The sequence below is a fragment of the Pygocentrus nattereri genome, chromosome 10, assembly GCF_015220715.1.
Source record: "Pygocentrus nattereri isolate fPygNat1 chromosome 10, fPygNat1.pri, whole genome shotgun sequence".
Taxonomy (NCBI): Eukaryota; Metazoa; Chordata; class Actinopteri; order Characiformes; family Serrasalmidae; genus Pygocentrus; species Pygocentrus nattereri.
This window is the reverse complement of record NC_051220.1, coordinates 17,366,345-17,381,734: the sequence shown is the minus strand read 5'-3', so window position 1 is coordinate 17,381,734 and position 15,390 is coordinate 17,366,345. Positions and strand designations below refer to the sequence as shown.

The 15,390-nt window shown below is 38.1% G+C and overlaps 1 protein-coding gene across 4 annotated transcripts in view; it reads right to left on the bottom strand.

The window, feature by feature from the left end:
- Positions 1-12,929: 12,929 nt before the first annotated feature.
- The window catches only part of LOC108430665 (ryanodine receptor 3-like), a 329,117-nt gene continuing 326,656 nt past the window's right edge, over positions 12,930-15,390 (bottom strand). For all 4 annotated transcript variants that reach the window (XM_037541686.1, XM_037541687.1, XM_037541688.1 and 1 more), the window contains one exon: positions 12,930-14,080. In XM_037541686.1, the coding sequence (XP_037397583.1) occupies positions 13,985-14,080 (96 nt within the window). In that variant the 3' untranslated portion in view covers positions 12,930-13,984. The remainder of the gene's footprint in view (positions 14,081-15,390) is intronic.

The window sequence follows — 15,390 nt, the reverse complement described above, 5'->3', positions numbered from 1 at the left end:
TCACTTTCTTTTACGCACCCATCACTTTCTGTTACGCAACCATCACTTTCTTTTATGCACCCATCACTTTCTGTTATGCAACCATCACTTTCTGTTGCGCACCCATCACTTTCAGTTGCGCACCCATCACTTTCTGTTACGCACCCATCACTTTCTGTTGCGCACCCATCACTTTCTGTTGCGCACCCATCACTTTCTGTTGCGCACCCATCACTTTCAGTTGCGCACCCATCACTTTCAGTTGCGCACCCATCACTTTCTGTTGCGCACCCATCACTTTCTGTTGCGCACCCATCACTTTCTGTTGCGCACCCATCACTTTCTGTTGCGCACCCATCACTTTCTGTTACTCACCCATCACTTTCTGTTACGCACCCATCACTTTCTGTTGCGCACCCATCACTTTCTGTTGCGCACCCATCACTTTCTGTTGCGCACCCATCACTTTCTGTTGCGCACCCATCACTTTCTGTTGCGCACCCATCACTTTCTGTTGCGCACCCATCACTTTCTGTTGCGCACCCATCACTTTCTGTTACTCACCCATCACTTTCTGTTACGCACCCATCACTTTCTGTTGCGCACCCATCACTTTCTGTTGCGCACCCATCACTTCCTGTTATGCACCCATCCCTTCCTGTTGTGCATCCATCGCTTTCTGTTGCGCACCCATCACTTTCTGTTGCGCACCCATCACTTTGTTACGCACCCATCACTTTCTGTTGCGCACCCATCACTTTCTGTTGCGCACCCATCACTTTCTGTTGCGCACCCATCGCTTTCTGTTGCGCACCCATCACTTTCTGTTGCGCACCCATCACTTTGTTACGCACCCATCACTTTCTGTTGCGCACCCATCACTTTCTGTTGCGCACCCATCACTTTCTGTTGCGCACCCATCACTTTGTTACGCACCCATCACTTTCTGTTGCGCACCCATCACTTTCTGTTGTGCACCCATCACTTTCTGTTGCGCACCCATCGCTTTCTGTTGCGCACCCATCACTTTCTGTTGCGCACCCATCACTTTGTTACGCACCCATCGCTTTCTGTTGCGCACCCATCACTTTCTGTTGCGCACCCATCACTTTCTGTTGTGCACCCATCACTTTCTGTTGCGCACCCATCACTTTCTGTTATGCACCCATCCCTTCCTGTTGCGCACCCATCACTTTCTGTTGCGCACCCATCACTTTCTTTTACGCACCCATCACTTTCTGTTACGCACCCATCACTTTCTGTTACGCACCCATCACTTTCTGTTGCGCAACCATCACTTTCTGTTGCGCACCCATCACTTTCAGTTGCGCACCCATCACTTTCTGTTACGCACCCATCACTTTCTGTTACGCAACCATCACTTTCTGTTGCGCACCCATCACTTTCTGTTGCGCACCCATCACTTTCTGTTACGCAACCATCACTTTCTGTTGTGCACCCATCACTTTCTGTTGCGCACCCATCCCTTTCTTTTACGCACTCATCACTGTAACTGCTCCATAAGGTCATTCTAACTGCACTACTGTTTATATTTGCAGTATTTATACCCACAGACCTTAATCTGTATGTGCTTTATGTCACTTTAATGTTAATTTCAGGACCTCTTATATTATTTTTTATTATTCTGTTTTTCTACAATCAATGTTTATTTTTATGATTAGTGTTTTTATTTAGTGTCTATTTAAATTCACACTTCCTGTTTCCTGTCTATTTATTGTTATAGTTACACCATGGGGTCTGAGATTAATGCAATTTCAGGACACTGTATGTCCTGAACATATTGTTGTATTGACAATAAAGCTGACTTGACTTAAGCAATGCTATCTCCTCCTCTGAGCTAAGACTAATCTCCATCAGATCTGCTCCTTCAATCCTGTAAGTCTCCATCAGTTTTTTGCTTCCTCTCTTCCTGTGTATACATTATATTTATTTTATAGAAATACATTCAATTTATCTTAACTCCGATTCACAAGAACTCAAAGAAATAATGATCAATGAATTGTTAAAAACTCTCATTTCACTAGCCTTCAACAGATCTGTTTCCTATTAATTTCCATCTACAGGTTGAAGAATTGAGGGATATAAAACTATGCTGGTCTTTTTACACAAAGCTGAAGTAGCTTCAGTTAGAATTTTCCACCTTAAGTGCTGCAGCAGTTACATTCTGGAGCTTCGCAGTGGGAAAACTCAAAAAAGAATCTGGCGAACATGAAGCCAAATGTAACCTCATCCTTTTCACTGACATTAGCTTACTGTAAACAACAATATATAGCAAATGCTATTGTCATTAATTCGAAAAATGGAAGAGAAATCTAAGAACAGAGAATACACTGAGCTATCAATAACATTATTTCTATCCCAGTAGTTTGTTCAGTTTCTCGCACTCACTGTGAAGTAAAACCAGAGACTCTGCATGGTTAAACCAGAGATTCTGTGGGTTAAACTAGTTGGCTTGTCAGCTAGTTAGCTAATGTTAGTGTTAGCCTAGCCTCTCTACTTTACCTTACTTAAACTCAAAGTTAACTGATGTTAGCTAGCTAGAATTAAGCAACTAAATAAAAAAAGACATCCAGCCATACTGACCATAAACACAAATCCATATTGTAGATGGATATATTCACTCTGTATAACACTCATTCAGTTTATATTTTATAGATTTTGAATAAGGTCTAATGTTTATTTTAGCGACCTTTTATCCAAAATCCCACCTTCAGCTCACCTACAGATTTAGTTGCAGTGCAAGTCTGATGTGTTTGGCTTACATCGTATGGGGTCTGATATAATTATGTGAACGCTACGTTAGTCAATCTCTGGTTGTACTGCAGAGGCAGCCATGTATTAGAGCAGCAGCAGCGCCTCCCCCAGGTCGCTAATAATGTACAATTACTTCGAAAAGGGGAGCTAAATAAATAACATTTACAAAATTGGCCTAGAAACACCCATGGCTCACACTGTACGAAAGGAATCAATCTGAGTGACATATTACATGACATGCAGCTCCTACAGAAAGCTCAGTCTACAGATAATTATCATTCTAAATAACACACTGTGCACCGAGAACTGAGAAAACATGCTGAGAGACTGAGCTACAGCAGCTTTGATAACTTGTGCCACAATGAGCACTGAATCTAAAAGCAGTCAATGATGTACATGGTAGGACAATAGAGTCTCTCTAACGCCTATTTTACAAAGACAGTCCAAAAAAACTCACTGCATCAGTGCTAAGACCTTGTAATCTTATTGAGTTAAATATACTATACAGACTTTGGTAGCAAATGCTGACTTGTTTGCATCTCCATATTGTTGAAATTGCTGTAATTGTGTTTATGTATATCTACACATGGGATAAAATCACACTGTTTATGCCTGGTGAAAGTCTGCCAGGGTGGAATGTTTAAAATGGCCGATGACTTTGTGTCCGACCATCACAGAGTCAGAAACTTTATGTGAGCAGAGCCCCTTCACTGCAGGCTCATGTCTTTTCATCATTAGAGAGGCAGCGTCACATATCAGGTATCACCTGGTATCGCATGTTGGTATCGGTGCATTTTTAAGAGAATGAGTACAAGTAAATGAGCATGGTATCGAGTCGATACCTAAACCTAGTATCAGTATCAATGCATCACTTATAATAATAACAACAACAATAATAATAATAATTATTATTATTATTATTATTATTGGTTGTTGAAGCCATTTGGCCTCCTGTAAGTTGTGTAAAAATTACATTATAATTTTCTACAGCATGGCAAACTCCACTGGTCACTGTCGATACTATTGTGTTGATATATAGGAATAAAGAATGAAAAAAGTTCCAGTATTGTTGTAGTTCACTTATGTAACTGCTAGACCATTCGTATATTCCATATTGACTAATGCTCCTTTACTATTTCAAAGTAAAAATTAAATTTAGCAAACATAGCATAATCTTTTTCACAATTTAAAAGTGCAGAAGTGTTCTCCAACTTATCACTAACAAAATCACTTACAAGGATTTTTTTCCTGCAGCAACAGCAGGCAAAACAAGCTACACCAGCTGTTCAGATCAGGGTGAGTTTGACACTTAAAGCGTTAAACCTCTATAAAGTGAAGTATTCCTTTAATCTTCAGATCAACCACTGATTGAACTGGGCTTTTGAATCTTTCAGTCTTCAAAGGCTCATCGCCCCCCATGACACTCACACTCTACTGACAGGCATCCATTTAAAGCACACCACTGGCCCCTTTTACCCAGATTGAAGCACCACTGCAGTCGAAGATGTGATGTGTCAGGAGGGCACCTTTCAGGTTTAAGTGACTGGCAAGGTAGTAGCTGACTACATTGATCTCTGGGGGTCAGAGAGACCTGCACTGAGACAGGAAGCTGGATACAAGCGGCCCGGCCTTTTATGTGTCACTTTGGGAGGGTGAAAGGAATTAAGAGGCTGATGAAAACAAGGCCGGCGCTAAATCCCAGCCCAACTCCAGAGGCGAGGTCAGCGACCCTGGCGGATGTGGGGATTAACGCAATCCTGCCGAGCTCTTACATAATTACTCCAATTTCTAGAACAACCAATGCGATGGTATCCGCCTTGAGACACTCGAGTGGTGGCTGTAATGCACAGAGCACAGAGACTGTAACCAATGGGGAATTATTCTATAAACTATAAATTGTTGGGTTTATTCTATAAACAGTGTGTACTGTTTTTCTTCTTTTCCTTTTTGTTGGAACCCCCCCCCCACCGGTCTCCTTCACACAGACACACAAACTCACAGTTGACTAAAGATGGAGGAAAACTGTCACATCTGTCACAGAGGAGTCTGCCAAAGGGTGGAAAGCAGATGCCCCACAAACCGCCAGACACAAACACACAGACATGAGCCGTTCTCAAAAGGAAGAAAAAACACAGATATGCTTTTGGATAACCTTCAGCTGAAACAGAGTCATGCAGACTTTCATCAGCTAAAAACACTGAGTGACTAAACACTACAGTTGTAAACACTCAGCCTTTATGAAGCTTCAGACCTTTTGTTATTCTTTTTGTTATCTGTGGAAGAACAATCGCCTATTTTTTTCTTCTCTGATTCTGGAAGCAATATATCAAAATATTGGCTTGGTGACTTAAAATAGCTTTTTTTCTCAAACTATTGAGTTACTAGATCAGAATAACAAGGTATTTTCTCATAAAACTGACTCACCAGTTCAAAATAATAACTTAGTATCACAAAATAATGATTTATTATTATGGAATAATAAGAAAATAATAAGAAAATGTCTTTCAGGAAAGTAAGTCATTATTTCAAGATACTAAGACAATATTTTGATATACTGCTGCTAGAATCGGTGAAGGAGAAAATTAAAAAAACAATGACCGTTTATTTCTCCTCTACCTGCTGGGAATGTTCTTACATAGAGAAGAGAAAGAATAACAAATAATGACTTTTTTTTTGATGTTGTACATTAAAATTCTGAGACAATAAGTCATTATTTCAACATGCTAAGTCAATAATTTAGGAAAATAAGTTGTTATTTTGAATTATTATTTTAAATTTAAAAAGTTATTTTAAATAAGGAGGAAATAAGTCTTTACTTTGAACATCTTTAGGAATATATGTCAATATTTTGAGATCGTTTGAGAATATTTGAAAATACAAAATAAGTGAACACAGAGAAAAAAAAGAGTCAAAGTCAAAATTTCATAAAAGTTATTATTTCAAGATATTTCAATTATTTTCAAGATTATTTCCATATTTTTATAAAATAAGCCATTATTTTAAGATACTTGAACAACATAACACTACCAGGAACAGAGAAAAAAAAACTGCTGGAAATGATCTCGTTATCCAACAGGTGTAGCAGCACAACTCCTTGTTGTTATCCTGTTTACCAACACCTCTTTAACAACACAAATCCAGGCAAATGTCATCTAGTTAACTCAGACACGATCAGATGGATTGCATCCACTTCCATGTGTAGAGCTACCATAACACACAGTTCACAGAACTGTGACAATTAGCGGTTGTGCAATCACTCTTCTGAATTAACACACAGGTGTGCAGCTCAGCCTGAACCAGGAGGTGAAATCACAATCGAAACTGTAATTAAGGCCTTAAATTGCTGTAATCTGTATCCATTCAACTGCCGTTTAAGCTATGAATGTAATCAAACAGCCCCTAGAACCTCCCTTGAGGTGTGAAGTAGACAGATTGACAAACAGCATGTTTAAACCTCAATTAACCCAGAGGAACAGCTCCTCACCACCACAGTGACCCAGAGATCTCCACAGCGGCTCCTATTTAGTCAGATCTGGCATCTTGACCTCAAAGCCTTGCAAGTGCAGAAAACATTCAGCTTTTAGTTCATCTAAATGTTTAGGTCTTGGCATATGTTGTTTTGTAACATATGTCTTTGGGACTCAAGATTGATTTATATATAATTATTATAATTATTATTACATTATAGTCTTATTTCAGGGGTCAAGGGTTACCTAAATGTTAAGAAGAGTCATTTTGTCCTTTTAACAAAAATTAAACTACTTTGTGAGCCACACATTTCATGTCCATTTTATCGCCTTGTCTCAGTATGTGCGAGTATAGGCTAAAAAACAGAATATAAACAAAAATGCAGACTAAGGCCCAATCCCATTTCTTCTTTTCACCCCTAGCCCTTGTTTTCGAGTGTCACCCTAATCCTATGGAACTGAGTTACAAGGGGTAGTGGTTCAAATCCTGCACTATGAAATGGGACAACCCTAAAATAAAAATATAGAGTTAGATATTGTAAGTCAATATTTTGAGAAAATGAGTAATTGTTAAGAGATGCTAAGTCAATCTTTCAGGAAAGTAAGTCATTATTTCAAGATACTAAGCCAATATTTTGATATATTGCTGCCAGAATCGGTGAAGGACAAAATAAAAAAAAAAAACAATGACCGTTTATTTCTCCTCTACGTGCTGGGAATGTTCTTACATAGAGAAGAGAAAGAATAACAAATAATGACTTTTTATTTTGACGTTGTACATTAAAATTCTAAGAAAATAAGTAATTATTTCAACATGCATCAGTTTAAGTCAGTTTTTTAGGAAAATAAGTTATTTTGAGATGTTAATTAAATATTTTGAGGAAATGAGTCTTTACTTCAAACTTCTTTGGGAAAATATGTCAGTATTTTCAGATGGTATGAGAATATTTTAAGAAAATAAGTGAACACAGAAAAAAAGAGCCAAAGTCAAAAGTTTAATAAAAGTTATTATTTCAAGATATTTCAATTATTTTCAAGATTATTTTTTTTATAAAGTAAGCCATTATTTTAAGATACTAGAACAACATAACACTACCAGGCACAGAGAAAAAATTTGTGATTACTTCCGGTTTCAGCATTAGCAAGGTAAAACTCACTTCCTCTCCATATAAGCTTGCTTCCTTGTTAGGGAATACAGCTAGAGTTAGAAATGGCTTCTAGCACAGCTATATATAGCTAAACAACGTCTACCAAATTCTTAAGAAAAGAACTTATATTTCTTTTGAAATCAGAAATTACAGGAATCGCTGGCATGTTGTACGACAGAGAGACTGCTTGTTGTGAGCAGCTGTAGCAGCAGTAAGCAGGGCTACACCACATACACAGCCTTTTAATTGTGTTTAAAGTTAAATCTTTGCTTCCATTCACTTCCTATTCTCACTTTTTGTCATGATAGTGCACAAAAACTAACATGTCTGTTGTAGCTCAGTATTTGAGCATCATAGTTCACTACAACATTTTGTAATCACTTCTGCAGTAGTTGTTTGTAGTGGAAGTTATTTTTACCTTGCTAACGCTTAAACCAGAAGTAATCGCAACACTTTGTGAAAAAGGCCCATTAACAGGTTACTCTGTTGGTGACCTGGCCCGTCTTCAGTCATAGCAGAGAAGGCAAAAGTTCAGCAACCTCGCTGCTGGGCTTTAGTTACCTTTAGGGCATCATACCCTTTCATAGAGGGGGTATAAAACAATTCATTATTATCGGCCACCGCTAATTCACTGGTGATACAAAGCTGAAGTCAGCTATTCACCAGCTACTTGTTTGAATTTTCCCATTCCACCTTAAATGGTGCAGCAGTTACATTCTACTGCTGGTCTATTTAAGATGGAACGGGAAAGTTAGATAGGTAGCTTCTGAAACATTAGCATGCTATTAGCAATTTTTTTTTCTTGTTATGAAGAAAATGAACATAATAGATTGAAATGACATTAAGATAATACAATGGTCATTGTAATAACATTCCATTTGGTGCATGCCTCTGTTTGTAGGGCCATGTAGCCCTTACACGTTGCCCTACCCCTCCATCTTAACAAAAATCGGACACTAGATATGGCTGCTTTTCTCACATTTCCAGCAGGAAATTTTTCATCAAAAGTACAATAGTTTCTTGTAAAATGTCTCGATTTTAAACAAAGCTGAAGTCGCTTCTCATTCTCCAGCTTCTTGTTTGAATTTTCCCATTCTACCTTAAATGGTGCCAGAATGTAACTGCTACACCATTTAAAGCGGAATGAAAAAAAACGAACAAGAAGCTGACTTTAGCTTCATGACATTTTAGTGTTTGACAGTTTCTCACTGTAGATTAAACATATCAGGAAACCAGCTGAGTGCTTATAATTGCAAAGAAGTCATATAGTCTCCAAATGATCAGTGTTTGCCTTAAATCTTTCTCTTTGCCTTTTTGTTAGCTACTAGCTAGGTGAGATTATTGTCTGTGTTGCTGTGTGACCAGCAGTCTGTGCACCAACCTTCAGGGTTAAAGGGTGAATAAGAAGTTATTCATTAACTCCAGTGTTTCAGACCACTTACTGTTAAAACCGCGTTAGAACAATCAGCAGAGCTTTATTTTACTGCAAAGGAGGATTATTTTATTATTACCTAGAAGTCTAATTCTGCTGTGGGGCCACAACAAGGCAGGATGAGACTGAAGCTGAATAAAAACCAAACAACATGCATTCATTTTCATCATTAAATGAAAATACAGTAATAATAACTTTCTGATCTGCTCTCAGGAGATGTTTGAATTTTGGAACCAGTGAATATCAACAAACAAAAAATAATACCCAGTTAAGTCATCAGGGAAAAGATTATCCTCAACCAGCAGCACACAGATCTAATCATGCAAAGAACTGCCTGCTTTATTCTGTTTAAATGTTTTGCTGATATTCAGTAATGATATTTGGAGGCTTTGCTACAGAAGCCTTGAAATTATGTTTGTTCCTGAATTAAGTTCTATGTCATTTGTGTTTTCTGCCTGTTTAACAAACCAAAAACAGCCAAAGAAATAGTTTTTGCGTCACTTTATTTTAGCAATTTGTGTAATTTAAGTAAGTGATGTCAAGACTGAGACAAAATTGAGACCGAAAAAAACCCAGCAAAATATTAAAGAAGTAATCACAACACATGCCATAAATCTTGACATTCTCATATCTTTGTTTGTTCCACCTCACAAAAAGGTAAGAAAAAAAGTGACATCATAATTTTCCTCAAAGAAGGACAACAACGACACTTCACTGTTATCTTGTTTTGTGCATAGATATGCTTTTTTTGAATAAGAACTGATGTTGTTTACCAAAGAGGGGAGGGAACGAGGGTCCTGGAGAAGACGGGTTTAAAAGGACCTAATTAGTGCACTATTGTCAGGGGAGCCATGCTCCTTGGGCATCTTGCTGCAGGTGACGAAGCAGTCTTTCTTTCCTCCCTCAGTGTGAAACCCGGACCCCCATGTCCCTCCTAGACCTTTACATGATGGACTGGTTTCTAGTGGAAACATGGTAGCAGCATTCACCCCTTCTTAATTCTACTTTTAGAAAGCCTGAAGAAATAATTAGATTGGCTCAGACATTTTGGTGTGTCTATCATTAGAAAGGTGGCAAATTTAGATCCCGGACGAGCCCCCACTTTTTGTTCAAATGGAGGTTGGGGAAACCAGAAGAAAACTTGATGCTGGGCAGCTTCTTTTACACCAGTGGTCTTTAACAGTGAGAATGATCTCAATCTCAAGGCTTTTTGTCAACATTGTTTATATTGTTAGTTTTCGCTAACAGAGCATTTTGAATGTTTGTAGTAGTCTATTGAGCATTTGCAAGCAGTTTTTAAAATGAATGAATGAAAACAGGGTTTATGAGCCCATATGAATTCTTATTTATATAACCTTCATTATTGATCTACATTAAATACATAGATTAATGGTTAAAGCTTCAGGCCGAAAAATATTAACCAGATTAATATTTTTGCGTTCGAGTTCAAGGACAGTGTTGTTTTTTCAAACTATTTACAACATGTATATTTTAAGCTAATTTACCACATGTACTATTTAGCTAACTAATGTAAGTATCACTGTGACAAGCTGAGGAATGTTCAATAGTTATTTGAAGCAGTAGTTTTCTTTTCTAGTGGTAGTGAAGGTAACGTTGTGCTTCCATGGAACGCTTGGATATCTAAAAACATGTATCTCCATTTTTTCAATTTAAATTTTTCTACATCATTTGAACACATCTGCTCTTTACATTGTGTGAAAGTTTCAAGAGAAATAGAATAGAAACGCCCCCTATGAGTTGGAATTTAAATGTTTCACAATATGCATTGAGAACGTATTCACCTTCACCTGAAGATACATGTTTTTCTCTGAACAGTGACGGTGTTACATGTGGCCTTCCTTCATTTGAAGAAAATGCTCGCAGACTTTAGTTTCCTGTAGACTTTTTTTAACCCTCAGCCATAATTGTTCTTTTTCTTTAGCTATCTGCTGTTTTGACATGGAAAGTGAATGAAAAGTTTCCCTCTTCAACTTACATCGTTAACTCATTCTATATCACTTAGAAAATTGCTGATGTCAATGATTGTTCCAGCCCAGGTTGTGTTGAGTTTTATGGTCACTTTTGACTGCAGGCTATGACCAGAAGGCAAAGAAGGTCAAACGCACCCACACACATACACATGCTTACACAGAAGGTGATGAGGTGCAATGGGAAGCTTTTAAACCCCTCCTGTTATATTCTCTTGTGGGCAGATGACCCTCGCTGCTCAATGCTGATGATAATCACACGTTGTCATCACTGAAGCTACCAGAAGGAAAAGGTCACAGCACTCTTAAGAATTAAAGACAGACAATTACTCAGTACCTTCACTGCTGATGCATTGATCAGGACACATGGTGTAACAATGCAGTCGATCCTCCTTTTGTGACAGCCATTGTTGGCTATGTTTAGAAATACATGGAAGGTATAGTGGCCCACTGAGTAGGTTAAGAATCTAAAGGTGTATAGGTGTATATGTATATGTGATTGTATATCATCAGGTAACTGGCAGAATAAGCTGAATACAAGGTGGTGCTGCATTCAAGAGGCCAAAAGCATACGAATGAAATCCCTTGTCCTTGACTTGTAAAAAGCTTTTAAACAGGCACAAATGGAAAGTGACAGGACAACTTTGGAGATGATCAACCATGACAGTATCTCATTACTAATTCAAACACCAGCCAGCCCTTTGACTGAGGGAAGAAGGTGTCTTCTCCTGTACGCTGTACCCCTGAAGAGTTTGGCAAGGCAACTGAGAAAAATAGAGCAATACTGGAGTTAACTGACTAACCCTAAAGTTATGTACATGCTTCCACTGCTTTACAATATTTACATTACTTTCAGTAATAATACCTGAATAGTAAGCCAAGGGCTGTGGTTTTCAAACTGTGGGGATGAAGAGACCACAGGGATTGCTTTTTTCTACAAGAGGCCATGCACAAGAAGTGCTCAACAGTCAAACAATGACAGAAGTGAGTCTTGGCATGAAGAAGTTTGGGAACCCCTGGCTTAGAAAATGAGTTTAATCGTGTATCAGATAACAAAGCCATAATCCAGGAGAGGCCATGCGAGTGGAGTGCCTAAAAATCCTTTCCCCGTAATAAAATCGCAGTAATGCACATGCTCAAGTGGCTTATTCCTTTTTAAAAATGGGTGGCAACATAAAGTATGATAAAATAACTTACTTTCAAAAAAATGTGCAAGTTATTGTTAATAATAATCAACATGAACCAGTATTCCTCCAAGCAATGTACTTCCTTTAGAGTACGCTATCAATGTCAAGCAACCAGTGATTTTCTCGTATAACAACAAACATATGATACCAAACCTTTCACTTCATAAGTCTTCTCTAGTCACCAAATTACCACCTGTAGTCTTATATAGCACCAATCCAATGATGCCCCTTTTCTCACATCGGGGCTGAATCAGAAATTGCTCCTTGCTTCCTAAATTATGCACTAAGCAGGAATTTAAATACTAGATCTGGCACCGCAAATGTGTATATTATAGCTAAAAAATAATATGTGATTCAACCAATTCTATACTCAACAAATAGCACACTACTTGGCTGTAGAGGCAAAACTTTCTAAACTTCCACAGCTAGAACATAATTTAAGGAGTAATTACGGAGCCCTTTGAGATTGAAGTGTGTAGGCCATTCAAGTGACATTCTTTAGACTTTTAAACTGCTGTTTTAGTGATATGATGATGATGTTGTTTAGGTGTTTTGTATTTTAGCGTGTTAGCTATCTGACCAGCCTAATCTTAGTTCTAGGTTAGAAAATAAATTGTAAGCCCAGTCCATTAACAGCACAGGGACTTTTCGTGACGTGGCACAGTTATACAGAGTTAATTTGTTGCGAGGTGGTCATATGTGTGCGTATGTCATGCATTTTACAACGGCTTCAAACGTGGCTCATTCAATCAGATATTAGGACTGGAACTATGTGTTTTATAATGGGCTCTTACCAGTGAAATTCCACTGACTATACTAGCTGAACCATTACCAAGCTAAAGCTGTTAAGTAATACATTTGTAGAGAACAGTGAAAATCTTGCACTGGACAGTACGCAGTGTGCAGTGATTTAACAGCTATGTAATATTTATAAACAAATAAAAATTGCATGCCAAAATAAAAGTAGTTTATTGCATCAGTTTCTTTGTTTTCCCTTCAAAAGAAATGCACAATTCAGCAAAGCTACTACATAGAAATAGCCATACAATAGCGGTTTCCATTTTTTTTGTTTTAATTAAGGTTGTTTGCTAGAATCCTGGACTTAGTTTTTGTTGCATTGTGAGCATTCTCATTATTACAACAACACTGCTGTTGGCAAGACTTAAAATTATTTTGTACCTTTTCAAACGGAAACTCAAAAGCCACAAAGAAAGTCTGAGGATTTGTTTTATGCTTAATTCAGAAAAAACAAAAAACAGGAGTAAAATATAATGAAAACAAAAATGATTTTGCATAGCTTTACTTCTCATGAAGGTAAGGCACTTCATCAAGACTTGACAAGAGGCATTTCATTGCATGACCAATTTTTTTTTTTTTTTTTTTTTTTTACCTGGGCTTGTTCTCATCTCATACATCATAACAGCAAGCAGTTTAATGATATCTGAACATGTACTCTCTCAGTAGATATTTCTTCATTCACATTTGGCATGTGTTTATTCTTCTCCATTCACTCCAAAAGACTAAAATATTCTTGTGCATATAAGGACGGGTACTAGACTCACATGTTGTTCAGTAACCCCACACAACCCAGCGGTTCTTCAAAAGACAAAAAAAAAACAAAAAAACGTTGTGCAATGGTTTCAGGGTTATGTGGAAGAAAGGCAACATGTTTTTTTGTTGTTGTTGTTTTTCTGAGGAAAAAAAAGGAAAAACATAATCGTCCTAAACCCCGAGATCAGGGCTTGACTATAACAAGACTGTCTCTACATTGGCACTGTTAACCGAGGTAACAACTGGGACTTGAAACGCTGATGGATTACGTAGTTCCTTAGTAGAAAAAGAAATACTGGCATCCGGACTCTTTCTGCATGTTGGCAAGTAAAAGAGAAGGCCAATTTCTTGAGTGGTTGGAAAATATCAGTGGTTTGAATGCAAAAGGATGAGTGGAGCAGTTGGTGTGTGGCTCTCGGCTCAGAGGAGAGGCTGGTGGGTTGGAAGCGCAGTCGCTTCAGCCCAGCTGGTCCTCGTACTGCTTCCGGAAGCAGTCTCCAGCTGGGAAGAAGTCCCAGCATCGCTCCTGGTACATTTTCCACACATAAGACTCCTGAAAACAGAGAAACAGAATGTGCTTTAAGTGAGGCTGGAGAGGGCAAGCAGGATATCACAGAGAGCAGAGGGAAAACTAAAGGCAGATTCAGCAGAGCTTATCCTCCTCTATGCCTGACAATTAATAACAGTTGGTTGATAAAACTGGCTGATATGAAGGTTCCACTGAGTTACAATATTAGCAGAAATAGAGCTCTAGAGTAAGGGGGTGGGGGTAATTTCAGAATTTCTTTATGGTTTCTTGCTTAATGGATTGTTCGATTCCATGTAACAACACAAAAAACCTTTATATAAAGAAATCTCAAAGCTAAGTGACCACAAGGAACAACAACTAAGCAACAACCACTAAAAATGCTGGGAGGCTTTGCCCTGGAACCACAATATTTATAATATGCATTATTATGTAATTGCAAGTTTGAGAATGGTTCAAATGGTTTTGTTTGTTTCTGTTACAATTAAATGAAATCAATACAACTAATAGAAACAAACAAAACCACTAAGAATTCTGGAAAGCTACACTGCAGTTCTACAACATTTACACTACATAAAACTGCACATAAATTTGGGGATTTGGTGCATTCTCTGGTGGACATTTATAACTGCAAACAAATTTTACCTTTTTACCAGGTCACCTTTGTAATGCTAATTTCTCCTTGCACCCCTATGGGATTTGCAATGTTTTGTGAAGAGTAGAGCTAGCAGACAAACATATTCCCATTTGATAGAAGCTCTATCTTAATCACAGCACGGTGGATTACATCACTGCCCAGCACACAGAAGAATGGAGATCACTAAGGCTTTGTTCACACAGCAGTGGCCCAAATCTGATGTTTTTCTTTGAGTGTGACACAGATGTGTTATCTGTGTGGCAGTGTGAAAAGCAAAAAACACACCGAATATACCATTTTTAATTTTGATTTGGGATACTTTCCTATGTGGTACTGAAATCCAATATGTATCTGATATGTGACAATGTGATTCAGTCTAAACAGCCAGATCAGAAATAAATGGGACTTTTTCAGCAATTCCAATCAACATTAATCATAATTGTGTGTTGCTGAGAACATTTTAATGGAAAAAAATCTTCACCAGCATCACAAGAGCGATCATGAAGCTTCACTGACTGACAGCTATCACCCATAATGTGTTTAAGCTTGCCATAAAAAGGGCACGGTCACTTCTTTGTTTTGTGTCCTCGGACTCATTAAACTTTTAACTGTTCTTTGACGCTGTAGCCTCGCTCCCCTACAGCCGCGTTTGGCCATTTCTTTCTAAATCTCTTCACACATGGAGGTGTTTTGGATTTTT